Source organism: Helicoverpa zea, chromosome 5, assembly GCF_022581195.2.
Source record: "Helicoverpa zea isolate HzStark_Cry1AcR chromosome 5, ilHelZeax1.1, whole genome shotgun sequence".
In the NCBI taxonomy this organism is placed as follows: domain Eukaryota; kingdom Metazoa; phylum Arthropoda; class Insecta; order Lepidoptera; family Noctuidae; genus Helicoverpa; species Helicoverpa zea.
In genome coordinates, this window is record NC_061456.1 from 6,627,591 (window position 1) to 6,644,494 (window position 16,904).

Here is a 16,904-nt window from a genome sequence, read left to right on the forward strand (position 1 = left end):
ACTACTTTTGTGCTGACTTGCTGACCTGGAACAAGCTATTTTTGTTTACATGAAGCCAGATTATTTTAATGGATATTTTATAACACATGTTGACCAGATAAGTCGTGGTGGCCTAGTGGGCAAAGAACCAACCTCCCGAGTATGAGGGCGCAGGTTCGATTCCAGGTCAGGCAAGTACCAATGCAACTTTTCTAAGTTTGTATGTACTTTCTAAGTATATCTTAGACACTAATGACTGTGCTTCGGATGGCACGTTAAACTGTAGGTCCCGGCTGTCATTGAACATCCTTGGCAGTCGTTACGGGTAGTCAGAAGCCAGTAAGTCTGACACCAGTCTAACCAAGGGGTATCGGGTTGCCCGGGTAACTGGGTTGAGGAGGTCAGATAGGCTCATACTCAGCTGAATCCGGTTAGGCTGGAAGCCGACCCCAACATAGTTGGGAAAAGGCTCGGAGGATGATGTTGACCAGATAAGGTTCTTGCTTAAGTATGTACTAGTGCTGCTAGTCTTAAAAACCTTGTACCTATCCACTTTATATTTTAAAGAAACAAAGTGTTTTTGCCTGGAATAATACCCATCATTAGATAAATTCTATTCAAATATGTATGCTCAGTTGTACTGTGAATCACAGATTGTTTCGTTATGTGTGGGCTATTCAACTCTCTTTTGTAAACAAACACAGTCTAATACGAGACTTCTTCGAAACTCACAAATGAAAAAGTAATAAAAATTCCTTTCATTTTACGCAGTGGCAATAAACCCTGAGCGCATGTTACACCCCGTTACAGAAAAGAAAAAGAATTGAAACGAGAGACTAAAGAGGTAAAATTTATTACGAACAAAATGCAGGTTCAGAGATCAACGTTACTTTTTGTAGACGCCTAAAATACACAATCTAACAGGGACGTCAAAATATGAAGGTTACTCGTCAAAAATACATGTTCTAAGCATAATTGAAATGACTCTGTAAGGATCAGCATTGGCGGCGGGTCGTCGATCTTCCAAATATCCCTTCTTGTCTTCGGAGACATGGCGAGGTATTCTCACAGAACAGCACCTGTTAGCCACACCTGGAACAAATTACTTATGCTAATTGCCAAGTATCAGGACGTGTCTACGCGGACAAAAGTTTGTCATCTGATGCAGCATACGTAAGTAGCACCATGTGGCTAGAAAGTTAAAAACAAACTTCAGTGCTATTCAATGTTTTTGTAGCGACTAGACAGGAAAATTACACCCCCTATTGGGTTTAACTTCAGTGAGGTAAAATTTATAGCCCGCTATAATGACCTGTACGCATCGGTTGAACAAGTTACCTAACGAGTACCTATTTACGCGTGGACATGTGAAAAGGAAATCCTTTTAGGAAACATAAGTTACCATCTATTTACCATGACAAAACCATCACGTAGAAACCTTTCATGACTAGCAAGAATCCATGTCAATTTACTTTAAGCTCAGTGGTGCTTTCCGTTAATTGTGATTACGGTTCGTGCTCGAATAAAACAATCTGGATCGATCAACCTCTTTGTATCTGTATGTGTATATATACTAGCGCTTTTTTGGATTACTGGGACGTACTTGAAAGAGGTAACTAATAGGTATTTATTTCTAAAGCAGGCGAAGCAGCTACTTGAGCACAGTTTAATAGCAAAACCTAAAACAGGGTAGGTACTTTAAACATTCTTAAGCTCTTCTTTACACCGTACGACTCGAGAATTCGGCCGGAAAGAAATTCATCTTTTTCTAGTTGTTTAAAAGGATTTTTTCAATCCGGTCCAGGCCATTAAATGTGATTGGAGAAGTTAAAGGTTTCAAATCTCTTTTCAGATAGACAAAAAGTTGAATCATCAAATTAGATATCAGTATAAAAATGTAAAAGTATAAAAAAGTATAAAGATGTCAGTAGGCATAGCTTTTCCATACTTTTTGCTTTACCGATATACCTAGTTAAGGTCAATGCTTCAACCCTTGGTAGCGTAGTGGTTGGTATAACGGTATCCAAAAAACGTAACGTGACCTTCGACCTTAATATCTCGCAACACTGCACACGCTGAATTAATTTCGGATCTCTCGTCGGTTTTACGGACACCTATTTATTTACTGCATAAAATACACATCACTTTTAACGTATTTACTATGAGTATTTTAATAGATATAAGTTCTTTAAGGCTTGAGCCCCTTGGCGAGCAGGCTGCGTAATTTAAACTTGAATAAGTAAGTAGGTAAGTATATACTTAGCATAAAATGTTCGAACCCGAAAGTAAAGTTACAATAAGCTATCAAATAAAATTTGAGTACAAAGGGTAGAGGATTATCGCTGAGATGGGAGCCGAATGAATATGAATAACTAATCTGAAAAGTGGAGAAGCTACGTTGATACTCCGAGCATGGTGTCATAAACTAATCGTTTCATTAAGTAAAGATTAGGAATGTTAAATGCTAACGGGTCTTTTTAAATCTTAGACAAACACCTGAAATGACAAAAAAAAAATATGAATCTGTCTACAATTCACCCTCTCAATCAGGAACCTGGTTCGATCGGTTTTTTTTAAGCAAACATTTACTGTATTTATATATTTCTATTTACATTAAACGTTGTAGAAAATTCAAATATATACAGTATTTTTTTTGTTTCATATTAGGTTTAAAAGTATGAGGTTATTTAGTGGTCTGCACAAAATTTACCTTGATAGACAACCCGAGGCCAATCATCATCACATTACTAAGGAAATGCTGTTGTTTACGTGCATATATTTTAACAGGCACTAATAATGAGGTCGTTAACTTAGTCGCTTCAGATCCTTCTGTAATCATGTCAACTCTAATCTAGCGATTGAAGCAGAATGATAAATGGGATCAGCCGCGGCCGCAAGCCAACTATTTGCGGCTGGATGCTTGGCTTGTGTTAGCGCCCACCACTATTTTATACAAGCTTCACACTACCGACAATTTGCGGTTCTTTGTTCACGAAAATCAATCGGTGAGCAACTGTACCACCGAAGTGTTGTTAATTGTAAGTAGAACAAAATTAGCCCAATAGATTTCATAAACTCGTAATGTAATTACAAAGTTCCAACTTGAATGCAAATAGTTCACCATTCTGCAGTTGCCTCTGCACTGCACGTTAATTGTATTAACAGGATTTATTATCGAAGATATAGTACATGACTACCAACAGAGACTTACATGAAATAGCACATTATAGGACAACCAAGATAAAATTTATATTCAGGTGAGCTCTAAAAAATACCACTGTTCAATAAATTGACAATAACAACATACAAAAAAAAAAACTTAAATATACGAGTCAGCTTATTTATGTAAGGTACAGTTCCGGTTTGCCGTAATCTGCTTTTTTATAAGTTTCATAAAAAATATCCAAAATCCTTCTATCCTGGTGTTAAGCCTACACACCTTACCAGCTTATCAATTCTTCTACGGGTTATAAATATAGTTCAAATATTCCGCCTACTCATTTTCTGGAAGAAAAGATAAAAGTCATGGTTCCATTAAAATAAAGTGTATCACATCACTATTTTTATAGTAGGATTAGATTTACAACACACTCACTGTGGGTGATTTTATATATATTTAGTTTAGATCACCACCAACAACAGTAAACAAGAAACTGTTGATTCCATTCGATTTCTACAGAAATGTTACGAATGGCCTATAAAACTAAAGCACCAACAAACGCTACAAACCGAACGCAATTTGAAAAATTTACTTCGACTATTAACAAGAACACTCGTTACAGAGATTTAGTGTGTTTACATGCAAACAACTTTTTTAACGTTTACACTTTTAACTACAGAATTTCACACAGCATTTCAGGAAAATACATTTTTGTTTCACTGTCTGTGGAACAATTTGTTGGAGATAAAGTACATTTTTAGGTTAGAATGATATGAGTACTGTTAGTCGACTAAAGAAAGTATTTTATGGGTATACACACCCTTGATATACCAGTAAATATTTTATCATGGCCCCGTGATATACTAGAGTCATAGTCTGTCACAGCCTGTATTACATTTTTGATAGGAAATTTTTGTTAACAGTGGGTTTACGATTCCATTATTCCAGCAATAAAGAATTTTATGCGAGTCAACGAGGCGACAATATGACATAAACCGTTTTGAGGCGTGAATATGTTTAAATTTATATTTCTAATAAAATAAGATTTATGGCACGTATTAATGATGTCCATTTCCTAGGTTTTGAATGAAAAGCATATAAAGGAAAGTAGTTATGACTGGGCAAAAGGAAATTTTGTTCTATAAGAAGAATAAGTTCTATTGGCAGGCAAAGCTTTGTACGAAATTCGGAGTGAGACGGCAGTTTCTCGATTCTAGAAACATGGTAAGAAATCATTGTCTTCATAAATCATAACTTAGGATTGCTTTTTGGTAGTTCAATAGTTGGAAACGATCCTCCCTAAGCAAAACATCTCAACTACACTAGAAGAATGAAAATCACCATTAGCGAGCTGTTTTCTGGAATATCGATACAATGCACGGAATATTCATTTTGCCAAATTAATGTGCATGGCAAATGTTTCAATCTTTATTTCTTTATTACAAATCTCGGGATTTCCTAACTTATATTGTACGGGACTTATATTGCAACTAGAATTTGACTCAGGCTTGAATACTTAACTCGTTGTAGTGGCACGAGGCAGGCAATAAGACGAAGCAGAGACAACTGTGTTAGCAATATGAGGCATAATATTGGTTTATTCAGTCCGTGTAAAGAAAATAATAGGAAATATTATATTTCCATTTTATGAATATAAAGAAGACGTGATGCCATGCTACAAGCACAATATGGATATTAGAATGATTGATGATTATTGTTGATATTAAGCTGTTGTCCTTTCCATCATTTGGAAAGCTTCTACACATAATGACGGTTTTATTCTAATACCTCAAACTAACTAATAACTTTCCTCAAAAGTATTTTTTTTTATATCCTTAAGGATAAGGTCGTCACAATTCTTAGAAATCCAAAATATTTCGGCACCACTTACATTAATGGAAAATCTATTTATTGGCATCTATTAATAGTATTCAAATGTACGATATCGTACTCTAAGATTAAACACCCGTCCAATAAATACGTTAAAGTCTTACCCGTAAGCAACGAAACATAAATCCTTTTATGAGTTGGTATAAAGTAGGGTTTATTCTCGTATAATTTCAGACTCCCGCTTTTCCAACTTATTATGAACATAAAACTCAACTGAAGTTTAATCACTGGAAACACGTGGCTAATAGGGATTTCAGATATACATGATGTAAGTAATTATTTTGATTGTATATCCGTATCCAATAGATGTCTTCTATGACACCGAAAATAACAAAATTTTTTTACATAAAATATAATGATGAAACATTGTTTTAATGCTGATAGGTATACTTAAAAATGCTCTAAAAGGACTAGAAAAATATCCTTTGAAATATTTTAAATGAAAGTTAGTAAGGTTTTCGTCTCAACAATTAGATCCTTCTGTTGGCAATCCGCCAAAGCACTAAAGGAAAGACTGTCAGTCAGTGGATAACACGTTCCATTTTATTATCTACTGCTTGGCTCTGTTTTATCTCGACGACTGTAGATTATGTGGCCTGGACGTTTAGAAATGGTAAATACCCAAACTTCAAATAAAAAGTGGGAAACTAACTTTTCAGTGTTGAGACAGAAAATATTAAACGGTACTTTTCAAGGCCAATGCATTCTTTAAAAAAAAATATGTGGCATATATTACTCCATTGTCACCATTTATATTTGACGTAGCTACTTGAACATATCACACGTCTGTTGAACAAGTACAAAATTAATAAGTAATGTCATGAAATAAATACGTAAGATATTGTTTCAAAGGAAAATATTTCACGTCATAAATAATTATTACGTATTTTATAGCAGGCTTTACCAATAAAATGTTACATTCATGTTTAAAATGTATGGTACTATAAAATATCACGCTGAAAATCCGTATTCGGTGTTGTATTCACTTACGAGTTTGGCCCGAGCAAATAAATCAAAGAGATACAAAGGGTTTTACACATAAAGCATAACACGTGCAACATTTTAGGAACATCGCGATTGTGGTGCAACCGACCGTTGGAGAATCCGATCAATCATTGTAATGTCTGTTATTTCAGCTTTGTATCCATGCTCAATGTCTGTTGTCTGTACCTACTTCACATATTTCTGACCGTATTTTGTTGCTAAAATACGAAATAATTCCCAAATATTTTGTAGAAATTATCCGAACCAGAATACGTATTAAATGGAGAGTTCTGAATCACTTTAATTAATTTGATAAGTTTCAGAAACTTTGTTCAGTAGGCATGACCCGTAACCACCGCACGGCAGAGGAACAAATTCTTTATTATTTTGCGAATGAAAATGCAAAAGTAACTTGGTTAGTTGGGTTAAATTTGGTTGATTCACTAAATCGATTCTAAAATATTAAGTATACCTTAAGAACTTTTTGAAATCTGAAAAAGTGCAAAGCTATCATAAAATACTGCTCACCTGATTACGCCAATATTAGTATCGACTAAAACCCCGTAGGCAAACTTTAAAATACGCAAAATAATTAGGTACCTATAGTTCGGCCATTCAGAGAATGCGTTCCTGACACGTCGCGATTGAACTGACGACGTAACTTTGCAATGGCGTTGCAGTTACGATAAAAATATTTTTGCTGGTTGTTTACCGTTTTAACAATTGAGGAGCATTAAAACAACATTATTATATCAATAATCAATGAATGTTATTACGTCGTCAGTTCAATCGCGACGTGTCAGGAACGCATTCTCTGAATGGCCGAACTATAATTATGTAAACTGAATAGTTACCTGCAGTAAAGTCTCTGATATGCGGCAGGCCATTCTTGCCGGTGAGTCGGCGAACATTGTCGGCTCCATTGTTAGCATCATACTCGTTAATGTGAGCCCCGTGTCGCCGAGCCAACTTGTCAATAGCGCGTTCAATTACACTGCAAAATGATGCTGTATTTAATACAAGCTTCTGCCAGCGGTTTCACCCGCATCCCGTGGGAACCTTTGCACGAACCCGGATAAAGTAGCCTATAGCCTTCCTCGATAAATGGGCTATCTCACACTGAAGTAATTTTTCCAATCGGACCAGTATAGTATTTGTATAGATTATAACAGAAACGGTAAAACATGCAAAACAAGACGCAAGCACAAAACGAGCAAATACTGAACTGAATGATGTTCAAAAACACTGTGTGGTCAAATTAAAAGGGTTGTAAACACAACTTTTATTATGAGCTTACACAACGCCTAACAGACTCCTTCGAGTTTATTACTCAAACCGTACTTCTCGGCAAGCGTCCCTTTGCAGTATTCGATTCATTTGTTTGTTTGGGATCCAAGTAAAACCAAAAATTCTTAAAATCTCTAACTCGGCTAGAAAATCTGGGCTTTTGACTGTTTTGTAATCTAAACACGATTGTTTTTATCACCTCTCCATGCGAGGATTTGAATTAAAAGTTTTTTTGTGTTGCTACATTTATTTTTCTTTCTAAGGAGAAATGATTAGATCCTTAACGGGTTGCATTTGATTTGATCTACTGTACCGGCAGTTATTAAATAAGGGACGAAGAAATTCATAAAATACAAAAAACTTACCTGTGTTAATACAAAAAAATATATACAATCTAGCCGACCGGAATATAAAGTAGAGAAAGAGTTAACTGCCTAGTGATAACATAGTAATAAATTACAAATGATAACGATCAACCAATTTAAGAACTGTGGGAATCCACCGAAGGAAGGAAAGTTGATCGTCATCAGCTAGAAAGAAATATCCGGCACCAATCTGCTTTTAAAATCTCAAATGATTTCATTATTGGGGATCGCTACTTGCGATCCTTACAGTGTTGTCTGTTCTAAATAGATCCTTTTAACTTAAGCTTGTTATGCGAGTACCTATCCATGAAAAAAACTCGCTTCTTTATAAATACCAACTTTATAAAAAGTTTAAATGAAACCTTAATTTATTTAATTTTAATTTATTCTTTATTGCACACTTAACAACAAATATATAAAAATAATACAGACAGTTTATGTACAATGGCGAGCTTAACCCAGAATTGGGTTCTCTTACAGCCAACCTTAAAGCCATAGAGAGATTCGATAGTGGTAGGGTAGATTCAAAAAAGTGCACAACAAACATTAATAATTAAAGAAATATATATATATATATATATAAAATAACAATATACTAAACATATATATGTAGTAAAACTACACAATACATAAACATAATACACATAAAAAAAATATATATATATATACATACAAATATAAATGTCATTCATGATGATAAATAGTAATCCTTTACTCGTCTCTTGAATGCACCCAACGATGGGCTTTCGCGTATTGAGTGTGGAAGGGAATTCCACAGTCTCACAGCACGAACAGTGAACGATCCATCATAGCGGCTCGTAGTGTGGGAAGGGACACGAAGAAGGAGAGATGAGGAAGTGCGACAAGGTTTGCCTCTCGGAACAAGAAACTCAAAACGTTCCCGAAGATATCTTGGTGAGAGGGGATTATAGAGAACAGAGAAGAGAAAAGAAAGAATGTGAGCATCTCGACGCCGCCGAATAGGCAACCACTTCAACTGACTTCGAAATTCCGACACGTGGTCGTACTTCCTGAGCCCAAAAATGAAGCGGATGCACAGATTCTGCAGACGTTCGAGCTTGTCTAGAAGTTCCTCAGTCGCATCAAGGAAACAGACATCAGCGTAATCTAGTAGTGGGAGAAGAAGCGACTGAGCGAGAGTAATTTTGGTTGAAAAAGGCAGGAACTTTTGGAGCCGTTTAAGAGACTGAAACGTGCAAAATACTCTCCTGCTTACTTCCGCAATGTGTTTACCCCAAGACAAGTGGCAATCCATTAACACACCCAGGTTTTTGACGTGCGAAGAGTAATTTATAATGACATTATCATACAAGAGTGGCGGAGAAGATTGCAACCTATTTAGAAAATATCTGCCACCAACAATGATAGCTTGAGATTTAGAGGGGTTGACTAAAAGTCCAAAGCTCTTAGCCCACTGACTTATGTTGTCAAGATCATTATTGATGGCATCAATTGTCCTAGGAAGCTCCTCAAGGTTACAATGTTGATAAAGCTGCAAATCGTCTGCATAGAGATGGTAATGTGAAGTAAGTGACTTTGTGATGGCGTTAATAAAAACGGAGAAAAGTAGAGGAGAGAGAACGCCGCCCTGAGGAACACCCGCAGCAAGATCACACCACTCAGAGGAACCCTCGTCAGAGCGAACCGACTGCGAGCGACCTCGAAGATAGGAACTAAACCACGCAATTACAGACGGAGATATATTAAGAGAAGAGAGGATTCCTAGGAGGATGTCAAAATCAACTGAGTTAAAAGCACTACTGAAATCCAGTAGTACCAATACAGTTAAGCGCCGGTGCTCCATAGCCAGGCGAATGTCATCCGTGATTTTCACCAGAGCGGAGACAGTGCTATGGCCCGGACGAAAACCAGACTGGTATGGACTCAGCAGGCTGTTAGAGGAAAGAAAGTGAGACAGTTGATTATTGACAACACTCTCAAGGACTTTGGAGAGGATTGGAAGTATGGATATTGGACGGAACTGGGAAACGGAGGAGGGATTGGGTACCTTGGGCAAAGGCAATACATGGGCTTTTTTCCATGCTGAAGGAAAGGAACTGGTAAATAAGGTGAAGTTAAGGAGGGTTAGGAGAAACCCTCATCGATATTAAGACACAGGTTTAGATCGTAGGTATTATCATCTCTTTGATTAAGGTCTACAATATCTATTTTGTAATTAAGACAATTCAATGTAGGTAATAGATTTCACGGCAAAGTTTGCACGTGGCGTCTGGTTTCTCTTCTAACAATTTTAATTGTAGAACAGTTTTGGCTATTATATTGTTTCTTTGAATTCAATACAACGAAGTTAATGCGTATATAATACAATTGAAAACTTACAGTATACCATCGTCTTCTCTCATGTCTTTCGAAGAGAAGTAGACAAAGGCGCCATTGCCTGGCCAGTCAGGAATGGGTTGTGGTTCGAAGGTAGCTACGGAACCATATTCCTCCGCTAACCGCTCCAACAAGTAGCGGGCCATCCATAGATCATCGGCTGACTTGATTCCCGGACTCGGCCCCACCTGTAAAATATCGATTAGACTAATATTCATACACCAAAATAATTATTAAATCCGTGAATATAAATATTTTTGGAACCTGAGTGAAAAAAAAAACATTTATTTTTATTGGCAATCTGGAACATTTCTTTAAAGAGAAAATATTTGTTCATAACAGTTTTTTGTGCTATTATAGTAACTTTAAATTGTGCCTAACTATGTTCATCACGTGTCGCATGTAGGCTAAGATGCCAACCATTCGAGTTTCCTCCTCAATTTGATTTCAAATTCGTCCTAATTTCAGGTTATAGCATTGCATAATGAAAATGTAGATTGGAACATCTTCTACATTCAAATTATACAAGTTCTAAAAATGAATGGAACATTTACGTAATAAACGATGTTATTTAAACGATTTCGTCGTAAAAGCATCTAATAGTCAGTGAAGCGATAACTAGCAGCGTAAGTAAATGGACCGAGCCGGGTGAATGCCAAACCCCGTTTTGATGTACGCAGCACAGTTATGGCTGTTTTGGGAGATTGTTTAGCGAAATATGTACACCCTGTTTTGCTCGCAAAGAGAAAGGTCATAGGTAAGATCTATTTACGCAAAACACTAAAATAGGCCAAAGTAAAAGTCTCTTTTAACACTTTTCTTTACGCAAATTTTGTTTTCAAATAAGTTAATCTCGCTTTGTCACGCAACTGCTACAGAAATCCTAATGTTATTTTAAACGGATCCGCTAGGAAAACAAGTAATTGCCCTCAAAAATGGTCCGCCATAATTATCATTGTTTCGTGTAGTTTGGCATTTTCCGACGTAGAATTATGTGGTTTTATGGAAACTATTATTTTTAAATAAACTGTTTATAAAAATGATTTACGTAAATAAGATCTAATTGGCAAGTTTGTCCTTGGGTCATAGATGAGAATCCCAACAAATAAAATCGAGGTCGACTGAACCAATATTTCCCGCAAAGTAGAGACTTCTCTAGATTCGTTATTCGATGAAATCCTGCCGGTTCATTAGACGTTTACCTGGAAATTCCACTGGGATGGCGTCGTCCCCGGATTTATACCATTGATTTGTATGCCTGCATAAAGGCAGCATCTAAAACATTGTACAAAGGTTTAAAGTCATCTTCAGATACATTTTGTTTTAGTTTGGGTTAGATTGGTTTGGATCAGAAAACGAATCTATTCACATTATTTTTATGACACCATAAACTAACATAGTACAATTTAGTAACAATCTTAATAATGTGGAGTCTTCTAAAGTCCTTTGAAATAAGGGTAAAAAGATACCTATAAAAAGCCTCCATGAGATCTCTTGCAACGATTTTGTTCGCTCCTGTGGCGCAGTAGTAGGGGCCGGGCGGGGCGGGAAAACCGCCGGGCGGCCAGCCGAGAGGCCGACCGTCTGTCGTCATGAGAAAGAACTCCTGGTTGAAACCAAACCACGGCTCCTCAACTTCACCCTTCTCACACAGAATTAAGCAGGCCTTGCGGTAGTTCGTGGCTGTGAAGTAATTTTAAACTTTATTATCTAAGCAGTTGAGTTTTAGATAAAGTGCCAAATTAGGTAAATGCTATTTTATTTTTTGTGTTTAAAAGGATGTTAATTGTAAGGTGACGGAAGGTAGAAGACTATGGAAGGAGGAAACGTACTTCGATCCAAATAAAATTGGAGTAAGAGCGGGATACTGTTGGAAGGATGATGATGATAATGATTACGTTTAACTGTTTTTGTTTAATAATCTAATTTATTTGATTATAGCACTATGGGGTATCAAAAATGCAATCAAACACTCAAAACATCGCCACAGGGGTCCGGCTGGTTGAAACACTTTTCTTGTTTTTAGCCCATTTCCACCCACTTCGACCTTTGACGAGCTATTTTTAACAACTTTTGCGAAAAAAGCACGTGTACTGTATTTTTAGACGTCCTAAACATAAATTTTTTTACAAGAATAGAATTTATTTTTGAAGAGACTTCGAAAGAAGTTTTACAAAATAATTTCAATAGCAATCTTTATTCGTAGATATCTATCTCGAAAATCGTATGAAACTTTCTTCAATATCAATAGGTATCCATTTTTATTCAAAAATATATTTTAGTATGAGGATACAACACACTCGAACATAATAAAATTGTTTTAAAGTAGAAGGTGCTTCGTAAAGTTCGCTATGGAATCTTTGACTTAGTTACGGCTAGCTAACAAGTGCGATAGATGTTCGGAAGTTAACGCTCGCCACTTTCCTGCATTAGTTCACCGGTCACGAGCCGAGCTGCCAATGAAAAATTTCATTAGCTCTAGATTCAGTTCACCGGTAAACATATCCTCGATTTCAACTGTCTTATTAGTATTGATTTAAAACATACCCACACATAGTTTCTTATAAATAACTGCACCTGTTAAGTCTTCTTTACAAAATGTATCATTATTTTTCTTAAAACATCTCTCGTTTTCACAATTTTGTTTAATAAGTCGTCGATGAGAAAATATTCTTCAGTTTTTAAACCTCACTAACGATGCCTAGAGTTTAAAAATAAATTCTAAATTATTTTTCTAAACTGAGTCATAGGATAAAGTTTCATTTTGTTGTCTTCGATTTATTCCATGAATTTGTTTTCGTTTAACAAGATTTGTCGTCTATTTTCCTCTCATTACAATTCATTAAGCTCGTCTTTCATTGTGGATGGAGGCTGTTAAAGAAATTAGCAACCGCGCATTTCACGGCAGATTGCCACTTGATGATTTCATTTGGCTGCAAATGGCAGGATTGTAAAAACAGCGTTCCGTTACATTATTACACTTGGTTCAACCAAACAGCCAGTGAAGTTGAATCTGCTAAACAATACCTACTTATAAAAAACCATATAGGTCGAGTACACAAAATACACAACTTACTGAATTTGCAGAATTCTCATCACACATTATGCTAATGCCAAAATTGGAGTGCATTTCCTCTCAAATGCGGACTAATTATAATTTACTAGCACTCGTCAGCACTTGAATGCTAATATTCTAAATACCTACTACATACACAGCTATTTTATGCAGCATGCCAACAAATTAAATTCAACAACAGCATCAAAATGCATTGAATTTTCAGTCCGGATTTTGGTGAAAAATATAGGTCAGTCTCTACCCATTTCCACAAATACTGTTAGTCGTTACGGAACTACAAATCTATCGATGGACATAAAATCACGTGAACCGAGATGGCGGATCGCGATCCAGTTATCAAAAGTGGATTTCACGATATACGGGTAGCTCGCACTGCTAGAGTTCCAGAGAACTGAAAAGCCACATATCAGAAACACTATTTAATGCGAAAATGACTTTTTAATACGCGGCCTTACTTACTATATCAGAACTCCCGCTGATTCCCACAAAGAATTCTTCAGAAAATAAATACATTTTACACTTAAGATCGCTGCTCATTTTCTATATTTTCACTTAGTATACTTATGTCAAGAAGAAATGCAGCAATTCTATAAAAAATAACGATCAAACGTAAGAAGGTTTTACCCAAATGTTTGAATCCGTTTAAGGTTGTATTAAGGCGCGCCTTTAAGGAGATGGGTATTTTGCAAGACAGGAAATCTCGCCACCGCTGCCGGCGTTTTTAAGAACAATCATCTGAAACTTTCTCTCTACTATATCTTTACGATTATTAACCGCATATATCACATGCATTTTAAGGTAATTAAAAATTGTAGATGGTATATTGAGTTAATAATTGGAAACCAAATAACTGTTAAATACTATAGTTCGGCCATTCAGAGAATGCGTTCCTGACACGTCGCGATTGAACTGACGACGTAACTACATTCATTGATTATTGATATAATAATGTTGTTTTAATGCTCCTCAATTGTTAAAACGGTAAACAACCAGCAAAAATATTTTTATCGTAACTGCAACGCCATTGCAAAGTTACGTCGTCAGTTCAATCGCGACGTGTCAGGAACGCATTCTCTGAATGGCCGAACTATAGGTGTTACATTAATTTCTGCGATTCGCGAACGTGACATTAAACGCTGAATAGTTAAAGTGAAAAATTAATTTCATTTCCCGGTATAAAACAAGTAAATGAGTGACATTAATTTTAAATTATAAATCGAGTGGAATATTCGTACAAATTAGTTCAATGTTGGATACACTTGTGAATAAATGGTTCACAGTCATGTGAACTGTTTGGGGCCAATTAATGACGCCGACTGAAGGTTTCATGAAATTAATATACGTTGATGAAATAAAATAAAAACAGCTTAAAGGTAGCTCTGATTTTGCATACGAATCAGGCAAATGAATAAGTACTGACATTTTCTCATTGTTCAAAAAATCGATGGTCTACGTTCACTACATATAATATTCAGTTAAATTACTTGAATAACTAACTTGTTGGTTGGTAGTTAGACGAATACGTATCAGCCAGCACCATAATATGGCTTCCGCGTCTGAAAGGGTCGTGGTAAATCACTTGTGGAAATATATACGTGTCTGAATTGTCGTCTTTAGCTTGTGCCGTGTTGCTGCCATCAAAGTACCAGATTGGCAGATCTGTAACAAAACAATAAAACTGGGTAATTAACGTGATTTAAACATTGCCAGACTTTGAACACCTAATTGTGGTTTGTTACCCGAATAGATTAATTCCCGTTCTTCACAGTCTCACTCATTTTATAACTCTTGGGAGTAAAAACTTAGGTTTCATGAAAAAGTTATCTGAACTTTATGAGTTCGCCTTTATCTCTAGATGAAATAGGCGTGAAAAATTTTTATAAACTTTTTATGCATGGAATACGGCGACCAAACCAACTTAGTAAAAGGTTTTATGAGTTGAGAATTTCATCCGTCTTTGTATCTGAATAATCATGGCATAAAATAAATTAGGATGCTCATTTCATTTGCGCTATGTTTGTATATTGCGTTAACCGTCGCTTCTAATAATATCGTTGCGATTTATCTGCACAAACCGACAAATTCATTTTGCTTGAGACTTTTTCTCTTCATGTGCCGGCAGATATTATGAACATTACACAAATATTACGCTATCTCATGCCCCCAAGTATCACGTAGATAATGCCTCCTTTACTCGCTTATGTTATTCAAAATGTTTCTCATATTATTGTATTACTAATATTGTGTACAAACATTGATAACGTCGCGGAAACATTAACATATTCTCAATATAATGTATTTTTGTAATACTTTTGAATTTTTAGCAATGCGTAAAAAGTTTTTGATAACCGAAAGTGATCAAAATACGTCAACCGGCCAACATCATATTTTTTTAGATCTTTTGTAAAACAGCTCAAGTCTGAGTTTAACAATGGAGATCAATTCTTTCGGATAGGCACCTACTTCAAAAAATGCGAATAGGTATATGACGCAAACATTCGGTAGTAAAAAATGTTTAAATATAGGATTACAACCCAAAACCTAATAAATACATTTCACTCACGATCGATGTTCACGATTACGACTTCTAAATACAAAATCGCTTAGAATTTCTCATGGGACAGACCTATCTGACTTCGTTACTTTTTGTTCAATAAATCGTTTTGGAGATACCTTTAACTGTTTTCGGAACAAAATCGAAGGTCCTGTCCTTAGAACGGAGATTAATGCCTGATCCATCGATCCATACGTAGCTGGATAGCACTGCTTCGCAGGGGATCTCAAGATCCTCGTATTTGCGCATAGCAGCCTTGTTCAGAATCACCGGAGTCGCATTCATCTTGATTCCTGAAATTAATCATTTTTGTTTAAACAATCAATTTTATTTTTGAGCATGTTCAAATAAATCTCAGATCAAAGAAATAATAAATATTGATTATACCACAATGCTCCACTTTGGTGGAGGTCGTAAAAGTGATTGCGATAAATTGGAATTTTTAATTATTATTGACTCCGTGTTCAATCGGCTTTCCCTTTATTATATTGAACTCACATAACGTGCAGATTAAGGGTTTTCATATTACCTCTTATATTTGGTAAACGACCCGTGTTAAAATTTTATAGTTAAACATACTTTTTACCTAATAGGGTATCGATGGTCACATTTTTGGTAAACCTTATTCAAGTGCGCCTTTTTAGCCGATAATGCCGTGCGGCCCTGCTGGTTAGTTAATACATACAAAAAAATCTAAGAGGTTTGAAGTGTTACATGTATGTACATCGAAAACAGTTTCGTTGTAGTCGAAAAATTCTATGATAATAGAATGGTCTCAGAATTTTAAATAAAAGCCGGCAATCTGAGGAGTGCTGTCGGTGCTTTGTTTAATTCCTAACTGGTCTTGATATTCAAGATTATCACTGCGACTGATTTAATAGCGCCCTTAATATTATATAACAAAGGTTCATTATTGAGGTTACAGTGGCTGCCCCGATGCAGCCTTTGTGGTTAATTTACATCATAAAGCTTTTTTGGTAAGCTTAAAGATCATTATAATCGTATTATTGATATTTATGTTGAAATGCTTGTTCACAGCTTGAATGAGACCAGTTTTATGGGAGAGCAGCCGTCTCGTGGCTGACTTCGGACTTGGCCACCATTATTGTATTTAACATTTCTAAATATTACTCCTATTCTTCTTCTTCTACTTTTAGCAGTAAAGAAGATAAATGATTAGCACCTGGGCAGGATATGAAATGGTTAAAGATGAGTTGCAGTTTCTGGACAAACTGCAATTGTGAGCATGTG

The 16,904-nt window shown here is 36.0% G+C and overlaps 1 protein-coding gene across 1 annotated transcript; it reads right to left on the reverse strand.

Moving 5' to 3' along the window:
• Positions 1-909: 909 nt before the first annotated feature.
• On the reverse strand, positions 910-15,938 carry LOC124630419 (glutamine synthetase 2 cytoplasmic-like). The gene is made up of 7 exons (XM_047164320.1): positions 15,773-15,938; positions 14,597-14,758; positions 11,493-11,706; positions 11,226-11,298; positions 10,027-10,211; positions 6,868-7,007; positions 910-1,071 (listed from the first exon to the last, which is right to left on the reverse strand). The coding sequence occupies exons 1-7, from the start codon at positions 15,936-15,938 to the stop codon at positions 923-925; spliced, it is 1,089 nt and encodes a 362-aa protein (XP_047020276.1). The 3' UTR covers positions 910-922.
• Between the last annotated feature and the right edge of the window lie 966 nt (positions 15,939-16,904).